The sequence below is a fragment of the Scardinius erythrophthalmus genome, assembly GCF_964197995.2.
Source record: "Scardinius erythrophthalmus genome assembly, chromosome: 7".
NCBI lineage: Eukaryota > Metazoa > Chordata > Actinopteri > Cypriniformes > Leuciscidae > Scardinius > Scardinius erythrophthalmus.
In genome coordinates, this window is record NC_138227.1 from 1,199,472 (window position 1) to 1,213,647 (window position 14,176).

Below are 14,176 nucleotides of genomic sequence, written 5' to 3' on the forward strand. Positions count from 1 at the left end.
TGTTGAATGAAAAACTGGAAAATGCTGAATTCTCCATAATCCATTTTTGGAATAAAACAAGATCATATGCAACAAATGACAGATCTTTCTTCTAATCATTTATAGAAACATTGACAAGAACAGACAAAACTTGCACACTATTTACGTTACGTGGTGAATTTAAATCCAGATATTGGGACTTTTATTTTTTCCAAACAGTCGCTATGATATTACAAAGATATTCTGAAGGTCCTGAAATGTATTTATGCGAAACAGATCATATGAATAGTTTACTAGTACTTATTAATTAGATGCTCAGACAGACAACAGATATATGTTAAAAACGCTTCCGGTACAGTAACTTACGCTGTATAAAATATATTTTTAATAAAAATACATTTTATACAGCGTAAGCTACTTTATATAAAAAAATAATGATTAAAATGATAAAAACTATATTGACTGGTATCTTCACAGTTTTTCAAAAACAGAAATAGTGCACAGAACTTTTTAAATGTTATTATTAACGTCTCGTGACTTTTACAAATCTACGGACCGGATGTTGTCATCGCTGACTTCACAGTCCTGTTGTGCGCGCTTGCGTTTGGTTTCCTGTTTGCAACAACTAACAAATTCACAACAAACAGAACTAAAACTAATAAAACTTGAATGTAGTAAATTAAATATGATCTAAGATTAAACTCGCATGTTAATGGACACGAACTCGAAACCCTGCGCGAGGAGAGAGAAGGTAAACGCAACATTACAGCTTCTTTAACATTCACACACACTCAACGTGTAGCAGCTTTAAAGTTAACGTTAATATAGATAACCACATCTATTGAAATTAACAAAGAATAATGTGTAATTAAACATCATATATATAGATATAGGATCATGATATTAAAATCAAACTACCTGTAAATAATATTAAATAAAGCAGCTGTTGATTATGAACTTCATCTTCCTCAGAACTGTTGGTGTTTCTTCCTGTTTTCTTCATTTCTGCTGTTTTAATCGCTGGTTTTTAAAACTTATTTCTAAACCCATCAGAGTTTAAAAACACAACATGCTGCATTTTAAAGACTCAACATGTGTTTTCATTTAAAGACTCTGAGAAAAAAACAACAACTTATTTGCAATATCAGTCAAATAAACTAAAATCATATCAATATATGAAATTTATAATGTATCATTTTAAAGTATTTTAATTTTAAAGTCAGAATTTCCAAGATTTACTGACAGATTATTTATTTCATTTTTAACTTGTTGTATTCTGGTAAAGTTTTTATCCATAAACACATTTCCAGGCTCACTTCCTTCTCATATTGTTTGATTAGCATTAACTAGTAATAATAAAACAGATTATTGAAACAGTATATGATCATTTATTTGCACTGTATGTGTTTTTACAGTATGATCTTGTGTGTGTGTGTTTCTCTTCAGGAGTGTGTGTTGGCGATGTCTGACAGCCTTTCTCTTCCCTCTTATGCCGATTATCCCACGGGACGTCCCTTCATCAACACACACGCTCACACACACCGGTCCTACAGTAGCAGAGCCGTGAGAGCCTTTCCTGAGAGCAGCGGTGCAGGTACACACACACACACACACACACACACACACACACACACACACACACACTCACACTCACACACACCGGTCCTACAGTAGCAGAGCCGTGAGAGCCTTTCCTGAGAGCAGCGGTGCAGGTACACACACACACACACTCACACTCACACACACCGGTCCTACAGTAGCAGAGCCGTGAGAGCCTTTCCTGAGAGCAGCGGTGCAGGTACACACACACACACACACACACACACACACACACTCACACTCACACACACCGGTCCTACAGTAGCAGAGCCGTGAGAGCCTTTCCTGAGAGCAGCGGTGCAGGTATACACACACACACACACACCCCTGCTACCCTACAGTAGCAGAACCCTGAGAGCAGCGATGCAGACACACACACACACACATGTGATGTCACCTGAGAGCTCACGCTCAGATACACTGATGACCGTATAGAGAGCGAAGGATGATCCAGTGTCAGTCTGAATCCGCTCATGAATGATTCACTGACACACACACACACACACACACACACACACACACACACACACACACTTGTTTATGATGAGGGAAGCAGCCGATTGCAGAAACACACACTTTTTATTACGGATGTCTTACACCAGGAAGTGGTGATTCTGTTCTCTTGAACACATGAGATGGAAACCCTGCTTTATTCACTAATGTTTTATGCCATATTCCAGTTTTGTGCAGCTTTGGATGGAAACATAGTTAGTAATAGTTTTTTTTTTTTACATAACTGTATACATAAAGTGATTTATATGCATTTAAAAGATATCTCAATGATAGTAAAACACGTGTGTGTGAAGATGCTGAGATGTTTTGGTGAACAGCTCCTCCTGCTGGACCGTCACGAGTTCACATTCAGATTCTTCGTTTTCTTGCATTTACATCAGAAAACTGAATAATGAAAAAGAGGAATGATCTTAAAGGAGATGAAGAAGTGTGTGAAGTGTTGTACGTGTGTTTGCAGCGATTATTTCAGCGCTGAAGAACCTGCAGGAGAAGATCCGTCTCCTGGAGCTGGAGCGACGAGAACACACACACTCCCCTGAGCGACGAGAACACACACACTCCCCTGAGCGACGAGAACACACACACTCCCCGGAGAGAGCCGACACCGGTGCGACTCAAACACACACCATTCTGACTCGAATTTAGGGATGGGTATCGTTAAGGTTTTAACGGTATTCTTATCGGTTCTTTTTGTTATATAAAAAAAAAGGAAAAATAATAATAATTTAGAATAGAATTAATATTGCTTTATATTTTGAAATGTAAAATAAATGTCTTCAGCAAAAGAAAAAGCAATACTTTAATAAAACATGTGTTATGCAGAAGGGTGCAGGCTTTTGTGTTTTATATTCAGAAGACATAGGACACCAAAAACAAAGTACAAACACATGGTCAAACAATCAAAAGTATACAATTAAACAAATATACAAATTATATACCCAGTGCTTTAATTTCAGTAATGTCTGACATTACTGTTCAGGAGTAATATGGGCTAAAAAGAGATCTAATAAAGTCAGATGTAAAATAACACTGCATAGTTTATCATAGATAGATTAAAACTTATATCATTCAAGAGCTGCGACTGATTTTGTGACTGCCGCATTTGGAACAGCGTCTATTGCGTCAATTTTGGTACTTTTAATAGCCTTTTAATATCAAAGTTTAGCAACAGTATAGACTACATTTGACAACAATCACCGATCGTGCAGATTCTGGCGTTACGTTTGGGTTTAGGGAGAAATGACAGCGCACCGCTGTGAAGGGAAGGAAGTTGCGCTGGAGAGAATGTGGCTTTAGTTTTTAATGGTTATACCTCAAATATCTTTTTTATAATCATTGGAAGCCTAAATCTAAAATAAAATTAGTTTAATATCAGAGATGTAAAGTGTAACCGTTTGAATGTTTAGTTCTGTCCTCATCGTCACTCATTAAGCAGGGCTGTTGTGTTGTGCGCGCCGTGGCTCCGCGTGAAACATCGCTCTCTCTCTCTCTCTCACACACACACACACTCTCTCTCTTTAGCAAAAATGCATCACAGACAAATGGTTCAATATTATTATATATGGAAGTGGCTGGCAAGATTAAAGGGATAGTTCACTTTGAAATTAATTTTTGATATGTTTTAGCTTACCTCAAGGGCATCCAAGATGTAGGTGTCTTTGTTTCCGCAGTAGTTTCAATTTTGATATTTTTAGGTCAAACCGTTCTTGTCTGTCAGTCATATAATGCAGGTCGATGGTCACTGGCTCAAAACACAAGCACAGAGTCCAAATTAAAACAATTCCCCATCGTCCAAATGAAACAATTCCCCATCATAAGTACACATTGATGGCCTAAGACACGAAACGAGCGGTTTGTGTGAGAAAACGAACAGTATTTATATCGTTGTTATCTCTTGAAAACAGCACAAGTCCAAATGATCTGACGCCGCGGGCAGGTATAGATATATTCATAGATGTCGCCTTCGCTACTGCAGTTCATTGGAACGAAACTGTAGCCAAGCGACATCTATGTATACATCTATACCCGCCCGCGCCCTCAGATCATTTGGACTTGTGCTGTTTTCAAGAGATAACAACGATATAAATACTGTTCGTTTTCTCACACAAACCGCTCGTTTCGTGTCTTAGGCCATCAATGTGTACTTATGATGGGGAATTGTTTCATTTGGACGATGGGGAATTGTTTTAATTTGGACTCTGTGCTTGTGTTTTGAGCCAGTGACCATCGACCTGCATTATATGACTGACAGACAAGAACGGTTTGACCTAAAAATATCAAAATTGAAACTACTGCGGAAACAAAGACACCTACATCTTGGATGCCCTTGAGGTAAGCTAAAACATATCAAAAATTAATTTCAAAGTGAACTATCCCTTTAAATTAGCAAGATAAATAATTTCTTAATAGCAATAATAAATAGCACGTGTACTTTCTTAATTTCTCCAGTACCGACAGCAGAACCGATAACGTCCGAGCTTATCGATCCAGCGGCCTTTCAAAATTCAGCACCGGGGCCGTTTAATACCGGGTTTCGGTACCCATCCCTACTCGTATTATTCAGGAGATCAGTGATGATAGAGTGTGTGTGTGTGTGTGTAGACCTGCTCACTCAGCTGTCTGCGGCCGAGACCCGATGCTCGCGGCTGGAGAGACAATTGGAGCTGATGAGGAAGAGCGTACGACACACAGAGTCAGACAGAACCGCTGTGCTGCAACAACAGGTGCGACACACTCACTCACTGACTCACTCACTCACTGACTCACTCACTGACTCACTCACTGACTGACTCACTCACTGACTCACACACTCACTGACTCACTCACTCACTGACTCACTCACTCACTGACTCACTCACTGACTCACTCACTCACTGACTCACACACTCACTGACTCACTCACTCACTGACTCACACACTCACTGACTCACTCACTCACTGACTCACTCACTCACTGACTCACTCACTGACTCACTCACTCACTCACTGACTCACTCACTGACTCACTCACTCACTGACTCACTCACTCACTGACTCACTCACTCACTGACTCACACACTCACTCATCTGTCCCACTGAAGCAGGCGTGTAGAGACAGACTCATTCATCGTCCTGTGTGTGTGTGTGTGTGTGTGTCAGGTGTCTCTGGAGCGTGTGTGTTCTGTGGATCAGCTGTGTAAGCTGGATGTTCTGGAACGGGAGTATCACAGACTGACGGAGACTCAGAGCGTCACTGAGAGGAAGATCCGAGCGCTGGAGCGGAAACTACAGGAAGAGGAACATCAGAGGAAACTGGTGCAGCAGAGAGCAGCTCAGGTGAGTGTGTGTTCGAGCGAGCGAGTTGGTTAGTGAGTGTGTGTGTGTGTGTGTTAATCATGTCCTCTTCTCTGTTGTCAGTTACAGACGGGTCTTGAAGTCAATCGTCTGCTCATTCAGTCTGTTTCTCCTCGTCCTCATAAACACAGGCGGATCAAACAGAAGAAAAGCTCCTCAACGGTAAACGAGTGCAGGATCAGATTCTCTCGTTACAACAAACACTCAGAGCTGATGAAGTCAGAGACACGAATTACTAAGTGAATTTAAAGCCGTGTTTTCTTCCCCTTCAGCAGCTTTACAGTGTTATCCATATCCGAGGGCTTTGTTGATGTTTAGTGTGTGTGTGTGTGTGTGCGTGCGTGCGTGCGTGCGTGCGTGCGTGCGTGCGTGCGTGCGTGCGTGCGTGCGTGCGTGTGTGTGTGTTTCTGCAGAGAGAGCCGTCCGTCCCGCAGCCGCATTACAGACTCAGTCTGGGAGACGTGCCGTTCGTGACCGGGACGGTATACACACACACTCAGTTTGATTGTGTGTGTGTGTGTGTGTGTGTGTGTGTGAGAGAGAGAGAGAGAGAGAGAGAGAGAGAGACTAATGAGTTTTTAATGATAATTTAAAATAAGTTATTTTATTTATTGAGGTTATATTATTAAGTTAGTCATGATTGATGTGTAATCAGCGTCTCTGTGTTCAGTCGACGAGCTCGAGTCACTCGGTGCGAGCGAACGTGCAGCGGGTCCTTCATCTCATGAAGCATCATCATCCTCAGCTGTGTAACGAGCGTGTGCTAGGACACGCCCCCTCCTCTGGTGGCCCCGCCTCCTCCTCCACTGGCTCCACCCCCTCTCCCACTGGCTCCGCCTCCTGCAGGGAAGAGCTGTCGGAGCTGCTGCTGACGCTTCAGGACGAGTTCAGACACATGAGCTGGTGAGGATCAGTCAAGCTATAATGTTCATTATTAACACTAAAAATATTACATTGAAATAAAATAAATGTTAACTAAAAAACTGTTTATTTTCTTGAAAAAAATTCTTAATTATCTTTTAGTTTAAATAATTATACTAAAAATGTAGTATCAAATAACTAAACTAAAAATTAATAAACATATTTGATTTAAACAAACAAATAAAAACTAATAGACTTTGGACTAGTGTTATTATCATTAACTAAAAGTATTACATTTAAATTAAATAAATGTTAACCGAAATAAAATAAAATAAAAAATCTTATTTTTTAGCTAGTTGACGACAACATTTCTAATTTTCATTTTGTTTTACTTGGAAGTACTAAAATGACTAAGATTGGAACAAAAATAATAACTGAATAAACATATTTGGTTTAAGCAAACAAATAAAAACTAATAAACTTTGATCTCATGTTATTATCATTAACTAAAAGAAAATCTATTACTAGATTTTCTTAAAATAAAATAAACTAATAACTGAAATCAAATAAAATATAAAAATCTTATTGTTTTGTCAACTGAAAATATTTATTTTGTTTAGCTTAACTTAACTTATTTAATTAAAATAAAAAATTAGACTGTAGTTATTTGTCTAATATTCTAAATGAAAGAAAATTAATCTAAAAAAAACAACAACATTTGGTTGTAAACAAATAAACAACAAAAGAATTAACAAAGTGACAAAAACCAAAAATTAAAATTGAAAATATATATAAAAAATTCATAATATTAATAAAAACTATGATAATGAATAAATTGACAAACACAACAAAATGACAAATGCTTAAAAGAACATGAATTAAACACACAATTAATATTTCATGCTATTTAATGATTTCTATATTACATTTAATAGATACTAAGCTGCGTTTGGTTTGACTTTATGCGTGTGTTAAAGCGAGTTCTTTCAGCGCTTCGAAAGAGTGAATCAATTGGTTAAAATTAAAATGGAAAATATAAAAATAAAAACTAATTGTTGATATTAATACATACAGTAATAATTAAACTGACAAAAAGAAAACAAAATGACAAATGAAAATGGAAAATATAAAAATAAAAACTAATTAATAAGTACTGTAATAATTAATAAACTGACGAAAATATATGAAGGACTAAAAATGACAACGAAAAATAAATAAATAAATAAATAAAAGTAGAAATAAATAAATAAATGCAGAAATAATAGTAAAAATAAATACATTTTCGTAATATAAATGGCTATTTCTGTATTTTTACATGTATTTATTTATATATTTATGCATTTCTATATGTATTTATTTATGTATTTATACATTTATTTATATATTTATGTATTTATATATTTATTTATTTATATATCTATATATGTATTTATTTATACATTTATTTATTCCTACATTTATTTATTTCTGTATTTCCACATTTCTACATTTATTTATTTCTGTATTTCCACATTTCTACATTTATTTATTTCTGTATTTCCACATTTCTACATTTATTTTTCCCTGCGCATGTATGCTAATTGACCAATGGCTAAGCCACGCCCCCTCCACTCACTCAGTCAACATTCGGTAACAGGCGCTATGGCAGCTGTCACAGTAGGAGACATTTCACAGGAGGCAATTGATGATTTTTTGGAGACAGAAAGATTATATATCATCTCGATGTCACCAAAAGGGCCTTAAATATGCATTGGAGGGTTATATTAATAATTTTATTGTTGAGAAGGTTGATAAGCTTCAGCTCCAGAACAAAGATTTACAGTTCACAGTGTAAACGTTATAGTTTGGTGCTATTTCGCTTCAAACGCTCGCTTTATACGCGCGTCCTATTCGCTTTGGATTCAAAATGTTCAAGCGTCGAACTAGACGCGGATACGCGCGAATTTGACGCTCTATTCGCGTTTGGTGGGAGCGCAGAATAATGAACAGGCTGCGATGTCAAGATTGCAATGCTGGAATGTGTGCGTGTGTCTGTGTGTCAGAGAGCGGGCGCGATCGAACAGTGGAAACATAAAAACATACTCCATTTTGTTCATACAGGACATCATTAAAACTGCAAAGTGTTTAGCCTACTTATATTTGTGTAAAACACAACATTGTGCTTTTGTCAAACTGTAAACTACAACTGTCACCCAACCAAAATCACACACACACTGTTTAAAAGCCAAAATGACAAGAAAAAACATAAAAACGAATGATAACTGATAACCGCAATGCATTGCAATGGACGAGGAAGCAGTGAATGTCCAAGTGTATTGGGTTAGCTATGCGTACTGTGATTGGCTCATCGCGTTTGGGGGGCGTGGCTTAGCCATTTGTCAATTAGCATACATGCGCAGGGAAAAATAAATGTAGAAATGTGGAAATACAGAAATGTAGAAATGTAGAAATAAATAAATGTAGAAATGTGGAAATACAGAAATAAATAAATGTATAAATAAATAAATACATATATAGATATATAAATAAATACATATATAAATACATAAATATATAAATAAATGTATAAATACATAAATAAATACATATAGAAATGCATAAATAAATAAATAAATACATGTAAAAATACAGAAATAGCCATTTATATTACCAAAATGTATTTATTTTTACTATTATTTCTGCATTTATTTATTTATTTATTTTTCGTTCTGTCATTTTTAGTCCTTCATAAAAATAAAAATAAATGACAGAAATGAAAATGGAAAATATAAAAATAAAAACTAATAACATTTATAAATACTATAATAATTAATAAACTCTGACAAAAATACAAAAAAAAAAAAAATATATATATATATATATCAATATTAGTAAATACTATATTATTATAGTATTTTTTCTGTAATTTTTTACTCACTCTTGTGTCTTTCTTCACTGCTGTATTGTTTTATTGTGTGTTTCCATCTTGAGTTCAGCGCTTCGAAAGAGTGAATCACTTTGCGAATCAATTGATTCATAGTTTAATGTGTTTTTTGGAGCTTGACTGATCGTGGTCACCAGCTTTTTAAAGTATGAAAAGAGTTCATCTCGATCTGGGTGAAGGCTGTGCTCATGAGAAGATGGTGAACGATGTTGTGTGTGTGTGTTTGTGTGTGTTTGTGTGTGTGTGTGTGTGTGTGTGTGTGTGTGTGTGTGTGTGTGTGTGTGTGTGTGTGTGTCAGCGAGCAGCAGGAGTTGTCCACACAGATCCAGTCCTGCGATTCGGATCGACTGAGACAGAACATGGAGCGAGAGATGGAGACGCTCGTGAAGAGAATGGAGAATAAAGGAGAACAGATCGCTAAAGTCAGGCGCCATCAAGCTCAGGTACCTGACTAGATCTATCCATCTTTCACAAATTCAAAGCAGTCTAACCCTAACCCTAACATTTACACATTTAACTGTTCTTTTATTTGAAGATCTTAAATGTTGTAAGTTTGATGTTGAGATGATGATGATGGTGTGTGTGTGTGTGTCAGATGGAGAGGTTGAGGAAGCGCAGTGGTAAACAGAGTACCGGTGGAGGATCGGTGTCGGTGCGAGTGAGACCCGGCGAGCGGATCAGAGAGAGTCTGAGTCTGCTGAAGGACATGCGCTCGCTGCAGACCTCGCTGCGCTAACTCCTGACTCCAGCGGGTTTAGCGGAACACTCGGGTCCATGGCTCGAAAACATGCCCGGGTCAAAGGTCGGGACAAAAACATGCCCGGGTCAAAGGTCGGGACAAAAACATGCCCGTGTCAAAGGTCGGGACAAAACCATGCCCGGGTCAAAGGTCAGGACTAATATATATATATTATATATATATATATTAAATTCTATTTTTTTTTTTACATTTTTAATATTTGTATAAAAAAAATAATTTCATAATTGCCATAAAAAGTGCTAAATTGTCATTAAAAAAATAATGTCACGATGCAGAGAATCTCCATGTTACTAGTTTTAATTATGTGGAATATAATTTATTTTATCCTTGTGGTGTGTTGTTTTTGGTCATGTGACCCGGACATGTTTTTGACATTTACTCTTTGATCTCTTTGTTGTTTGTTTTCTTATGTTTGTTTGATTTGTTTGGAACAGGTTTTGTCGTTCAGAATCTGTTCACATCAGTGATTAACATTCAAATGAATGAAATTAAACAAGCAGATGAAACTCTGTTTTCATTGGTATTTGTCACTTTTATCACATGAAGATATTTTATTACGTGTTGGAAATGTTTCTAATGAACCACAGCTTCTTCTACCTCAGATATTACCCAGAATTCCTGCAGGACTGAATGTTTACTTGTTTTTCATGTTTAAAATTAATATGCTCGACATTCCAAGAACCAGTTTTTGCTTGGTGTAATGTGGCCTGATAACACTTTACAATAAGGTTTCATTAGTAAACATGAAGCAAACAATACTTCCACTGTATTTATTTACATTTCTATGATCAACAGTTGTATCTGTTAACATTAAAGCTCTATGAACGAACATGAACATTTTGATTTACTAACATAAACAATGGTTAATAAATGCAATTGTGAAATAAAAAATATTGCTTGTTTGTTAATGCATTAACTAATGAGACCTTATTGTAACATGTCACCTTTGACTTTTATTATAATCATTTTGTGTTTTTTCGTGATAGTGAAGGTGAGATGTGAACAGGTAAATATTACAGTTTTTTTTTTAACACATACAGTACCAGTCAAAAGTTTGGAAACACTACTATTTTTAATGCTTTTGCAAGAAGTCTCTTATGCTCATCAAGCCTGCAGTTAAAAAAAAAACAAAACAAAACAAAAAAAACAGTATTATGAAATATTATTACAGTTTAAAATAATGGTTCTCTTTTTTAATATACTTTAAAATGCAATTTATTTTTGTGATGCAAAGCTGAATTTTCATCAGCAAGTACTCCAGTCTTTGGTGTCTTATGATCCTTCAGAAATCATTCTAATATGCTGATTTGATACTCAGTTATTATCAATGATGGAAACAGTTGTGCTGTTTAATATATTTTTTTGGAATACTTTTTTCAGGATTCATTGATGAGTAAAACGTTAACAGCATTTATTCATAAAAACAGCATTTATTCAAAATAAAAACATTTCTAACAATATAAATCGTTACCATCACCTTTTATCAATTTAACACATTCTTGTTGAATTAAAGTATTAATTTCTTAAAAAAAAAATACTTATTGTTCCCAAACTTTTGAACGGTAGTGTATATTGTTACAAAAGATTTCTATTCTAAATAAATACAGTTCTTTTTAACTTTTTATTCATCAAATAATCCTGAAAAAAGTATCTCAGGTTATAAAAAAATATTAAGCAGCACAACTGTTTCCAACATTGATCATAAATCAGCATATTAGAATGATTTCTGAAGGATCATAAGACACCAAAGACTGGAGTACTTGCTGATGAAAATTCAGCTTTGCATCACAAAAATAAATTACATTTTAAAGTATATTAAAAAAGAGAACCATTATTTTAAATTGTAATAATATTTCATAATATTACTGTTTTTTTTTTGTTTTTTTTTAACTGCAGGCTTGATGAGCATAAGAGACTTTTTTCAAAAGCATTAAAAATAGTAGTGTTTCCAAACTTTTGACTGGTACTGTATAATGGATGTTATTTGAATTGAGCAGCGATTTGTTAAAGCTACAGTGTGTGTGTGTGTGTGTGTGTGTGTGTGTGTTCATACGCTGGTGCTCAGTATGTCTTTAAAATGTTTGAAATATTTATTTTTACAACACTGAATAAAAATCACATGAATGACGTGTGTTTTGATTGTTTTGACTGCGACACCAACGGAGTATTTGAAGAAATGTATTTAAATGAAAAGTATAGTTATATTTTGTTTTTGCCCCCATTTTTCATGAGCTGAACTCAAAGATATAAGACTTTTTCTATGTACATAAAAAAGGCTTTTCTCTCAAATATTGTTCACAAATCTGTCTAAATCTGTGTTAGTGAGCACCTCTCCTTTGCCATAACCATAACTAACCGTACCATAACCCCACCGCCACCATGGGCCACTCGATCCACAACGTTGACATCAGCAAACCGCTCACCCACACAACGCCACACACGCTGTCTGCCATCTGTAATTGTAGATTGTAATTTGCTGTGAAATAAAAGGTGTTTCACTGCTGCCTCATCAGGTCTGTCAGAGGATCGTTGAAATCTAAATGAAGTCTTAATTTATAACAGTGAAGTCACTGTATCTTCAGTCTCTGCTGATTCTGTTGACTGTGAGTCTCTGTAGTGGATCCTTATTCACCATCAGATGATCATCAGAAGATCAGACTGTCTTCTGACTGCCAATCCTAAAATAAAACACAAACAGTCACATATGCAGTATGAGGTATTACACCTGTCACATCTTTTCATAAGAAAACTAACTAGATAATCTATATTAATTAATTCTCAAACATGATAATATAGCTTCTATCTGATGCTCAAAGTCACTTTACAAAATCAAAAGCACATGAAAGGTCACTTTCACACAACGGACAGCTGATACAGAACTAGCAGAAATGATCATTACACTCTACAGATTTAATATCAGTTAATAACAAACAACCCAAATCTCAGATTATCACACACATAGAGACAGCTAAAGGGGAAAAGCTGAAAGATTATGGAAGTAAAATAATGGCAAATGTTTTTGAAACAAAAAAGCCTGTTGAATTGCACGACTTGGCATTGCATTAGTAGTTGTAAGCATGTATTTTTAAACAGTTTGAATATTTTGGAAATATGAAAGTTGAATATAGATTTAATTTGTAATAATGAAAATGTGTTTGAAATGTTTTGAATTTAAATATTCACATCTTAAAATATTCAACATGCTGAATTTCAGCCCATAAAAATGCAAGCCCTAAAAAATACAATGCATGAAAATGGAAGCATTGTTAATGCAATGCCTATTTTTTTCAAGTAGTGCAATTCAATAGGCTTTTTTTGTTTCAAAAACATTTGGCATTAGTTTACTTCCATAAAATATAATATTAATATTATTTTTTCCAATCAGTCACAACACTATGAGCAGAATTAAACTCATATTAAACACAGTTTAAAGTTCAGAGACCTGCAAAAATGAAGCTCAATGTAAGAATCTTAAACAAAATATTCACACACACACACACACACACACACACACACACACACACACACACACACACACACAGGGTTACTGACTACTTACAATAGTGTCTCCAGTTTATAATGTGGATCATCCTCCAGATCCTTCAGCAGCTTCACTCCTGAGTATCCTAGATTATTATCAGACAGATCCAGATGTCTCAGGTGTGAGGGGTTTGATCTCAGAGCTGAAGCCAGAGCAGCACAACCTTCATCTGTGACACCACAATCCCTCAACCTATAGAGAACAATGACACACATTAAGCCTATATCCAGAGATAAACATAACACTTAAAAAATAAATAACATAACAATGTCAATATGAAATATATACAAGTACTCATTAGTTTACATTGTTAAAATACATTAATTAGGGGATTGAATATACAGTTTGTACAGTGATCTTCCAATTCATCTGTCTATTAAACCTTTGACAAAATCATATCGCAACATTCAAATCTGTGTTGAGTAAGGGGCAATTCCACGCAAAACTCACATCCATAACGCCAACTAAATACAATGGCATTGTGCTGGCGTTATGGATGTGACAGTTTTGCGTGGAATTGCCCTAAATCAGCTTTTGATTAAAAACTTTGCATTTAAGATAACGCATTTATCGATTACAATATTTTGCCACTAGGTGACGACAAGTGACTTAAAAATGTATTTGTTATTGAAATTTTTATTCAAGAGAATGTAGTATTGTATGAAGC

The 14,176-nt window shown here is 35.5% G+C and overlaps 3 protein-coding genes across 7 annotated transcripts in view; 2 read left to right on the top strand and 1 right to left on the bottom strand.

The window, feature by feature from the left end:
- The window catches only part of ecel1 (endothelin converting enzyme-like 1), a 68,938-nt gene extending 68,860 nt beyond the window's left edge, over positions 1-78 (top strand). The window contains exon 19 of the mRNA XM_081371601.1: positions 1-78. This exon is cut by the window's left edge and continues 898 nt beyond it. The gene's annotated coding sequence lies outside the window, so the exon portion shown is untranslated.
- A 451-nt stretch (positions 79-529) lies between these two features.
- On the top strand, positions 530-10,143 carry cep57 (centrosomal protein 57). 3 transcript variants are annotated; one of them, XM_081371607.1, is made up of 10 exons: positions 530-730; positions 1,426-1,573; positions 2,549-2,698; positions 4,693-4,814; positions 5,230-5,406; positions 5,488-5,586; positions 5,838-5,906; positions 6,095-6,327; positions 9,507-9,651; positions 9,804-10,143. In XM_081371607.1, exons 1-10 carry the CDS (start codon positions 686-688, stop codon positions 9,942-9,944), a joined length of 1,329 nt encoding a protein of 442 aa, XP_081227733.1. In that variant the 5' UTR covers positions 530-685; the 3' UTR covers positions 9,945-10,143. The 3 variants fall into 3 exon arrangements, with proteins under 3 accessions (XP_081227733.1, XP_081227734.1, XP_081227735.1); XM_081371608.1 differs by having other exon boundaries at positions 5,494-5,586; XM_081371609.1 differs by having other exon boundaries at positions 580-730; positions 1,395-1,573.
- A 580-nt stretch (positions 10,144-10,723) lies between these two features.
- The window catches only part of LOC308694213 (protein NLRC3-like), an 89,312-nt gene continuing 85,859 nt past the window's right edge, over positions 10,724-14,176 (bottom strand). For all 3 annotated transcript variants that reach the window (XM_081371604.1, XM_081371605.1, XM_081371606.1), the window contains 2 exons: positions 13,528-13,701; positions 10,724-12,646 (listed from right to left, as the gene is read on the bottom strand). In XM_081371604.1, coding sequence (XP_081227730.1) covers positions 12,622-12,646; positions 13,528-13,701 — 199 coding nt within the window. In that variant the 3' untranslated portion in view covers positions 10,724-12,621. The remainder of the gene's footprint in view (positions 12,647-13,527; positions 13,702-14,176) is intronic.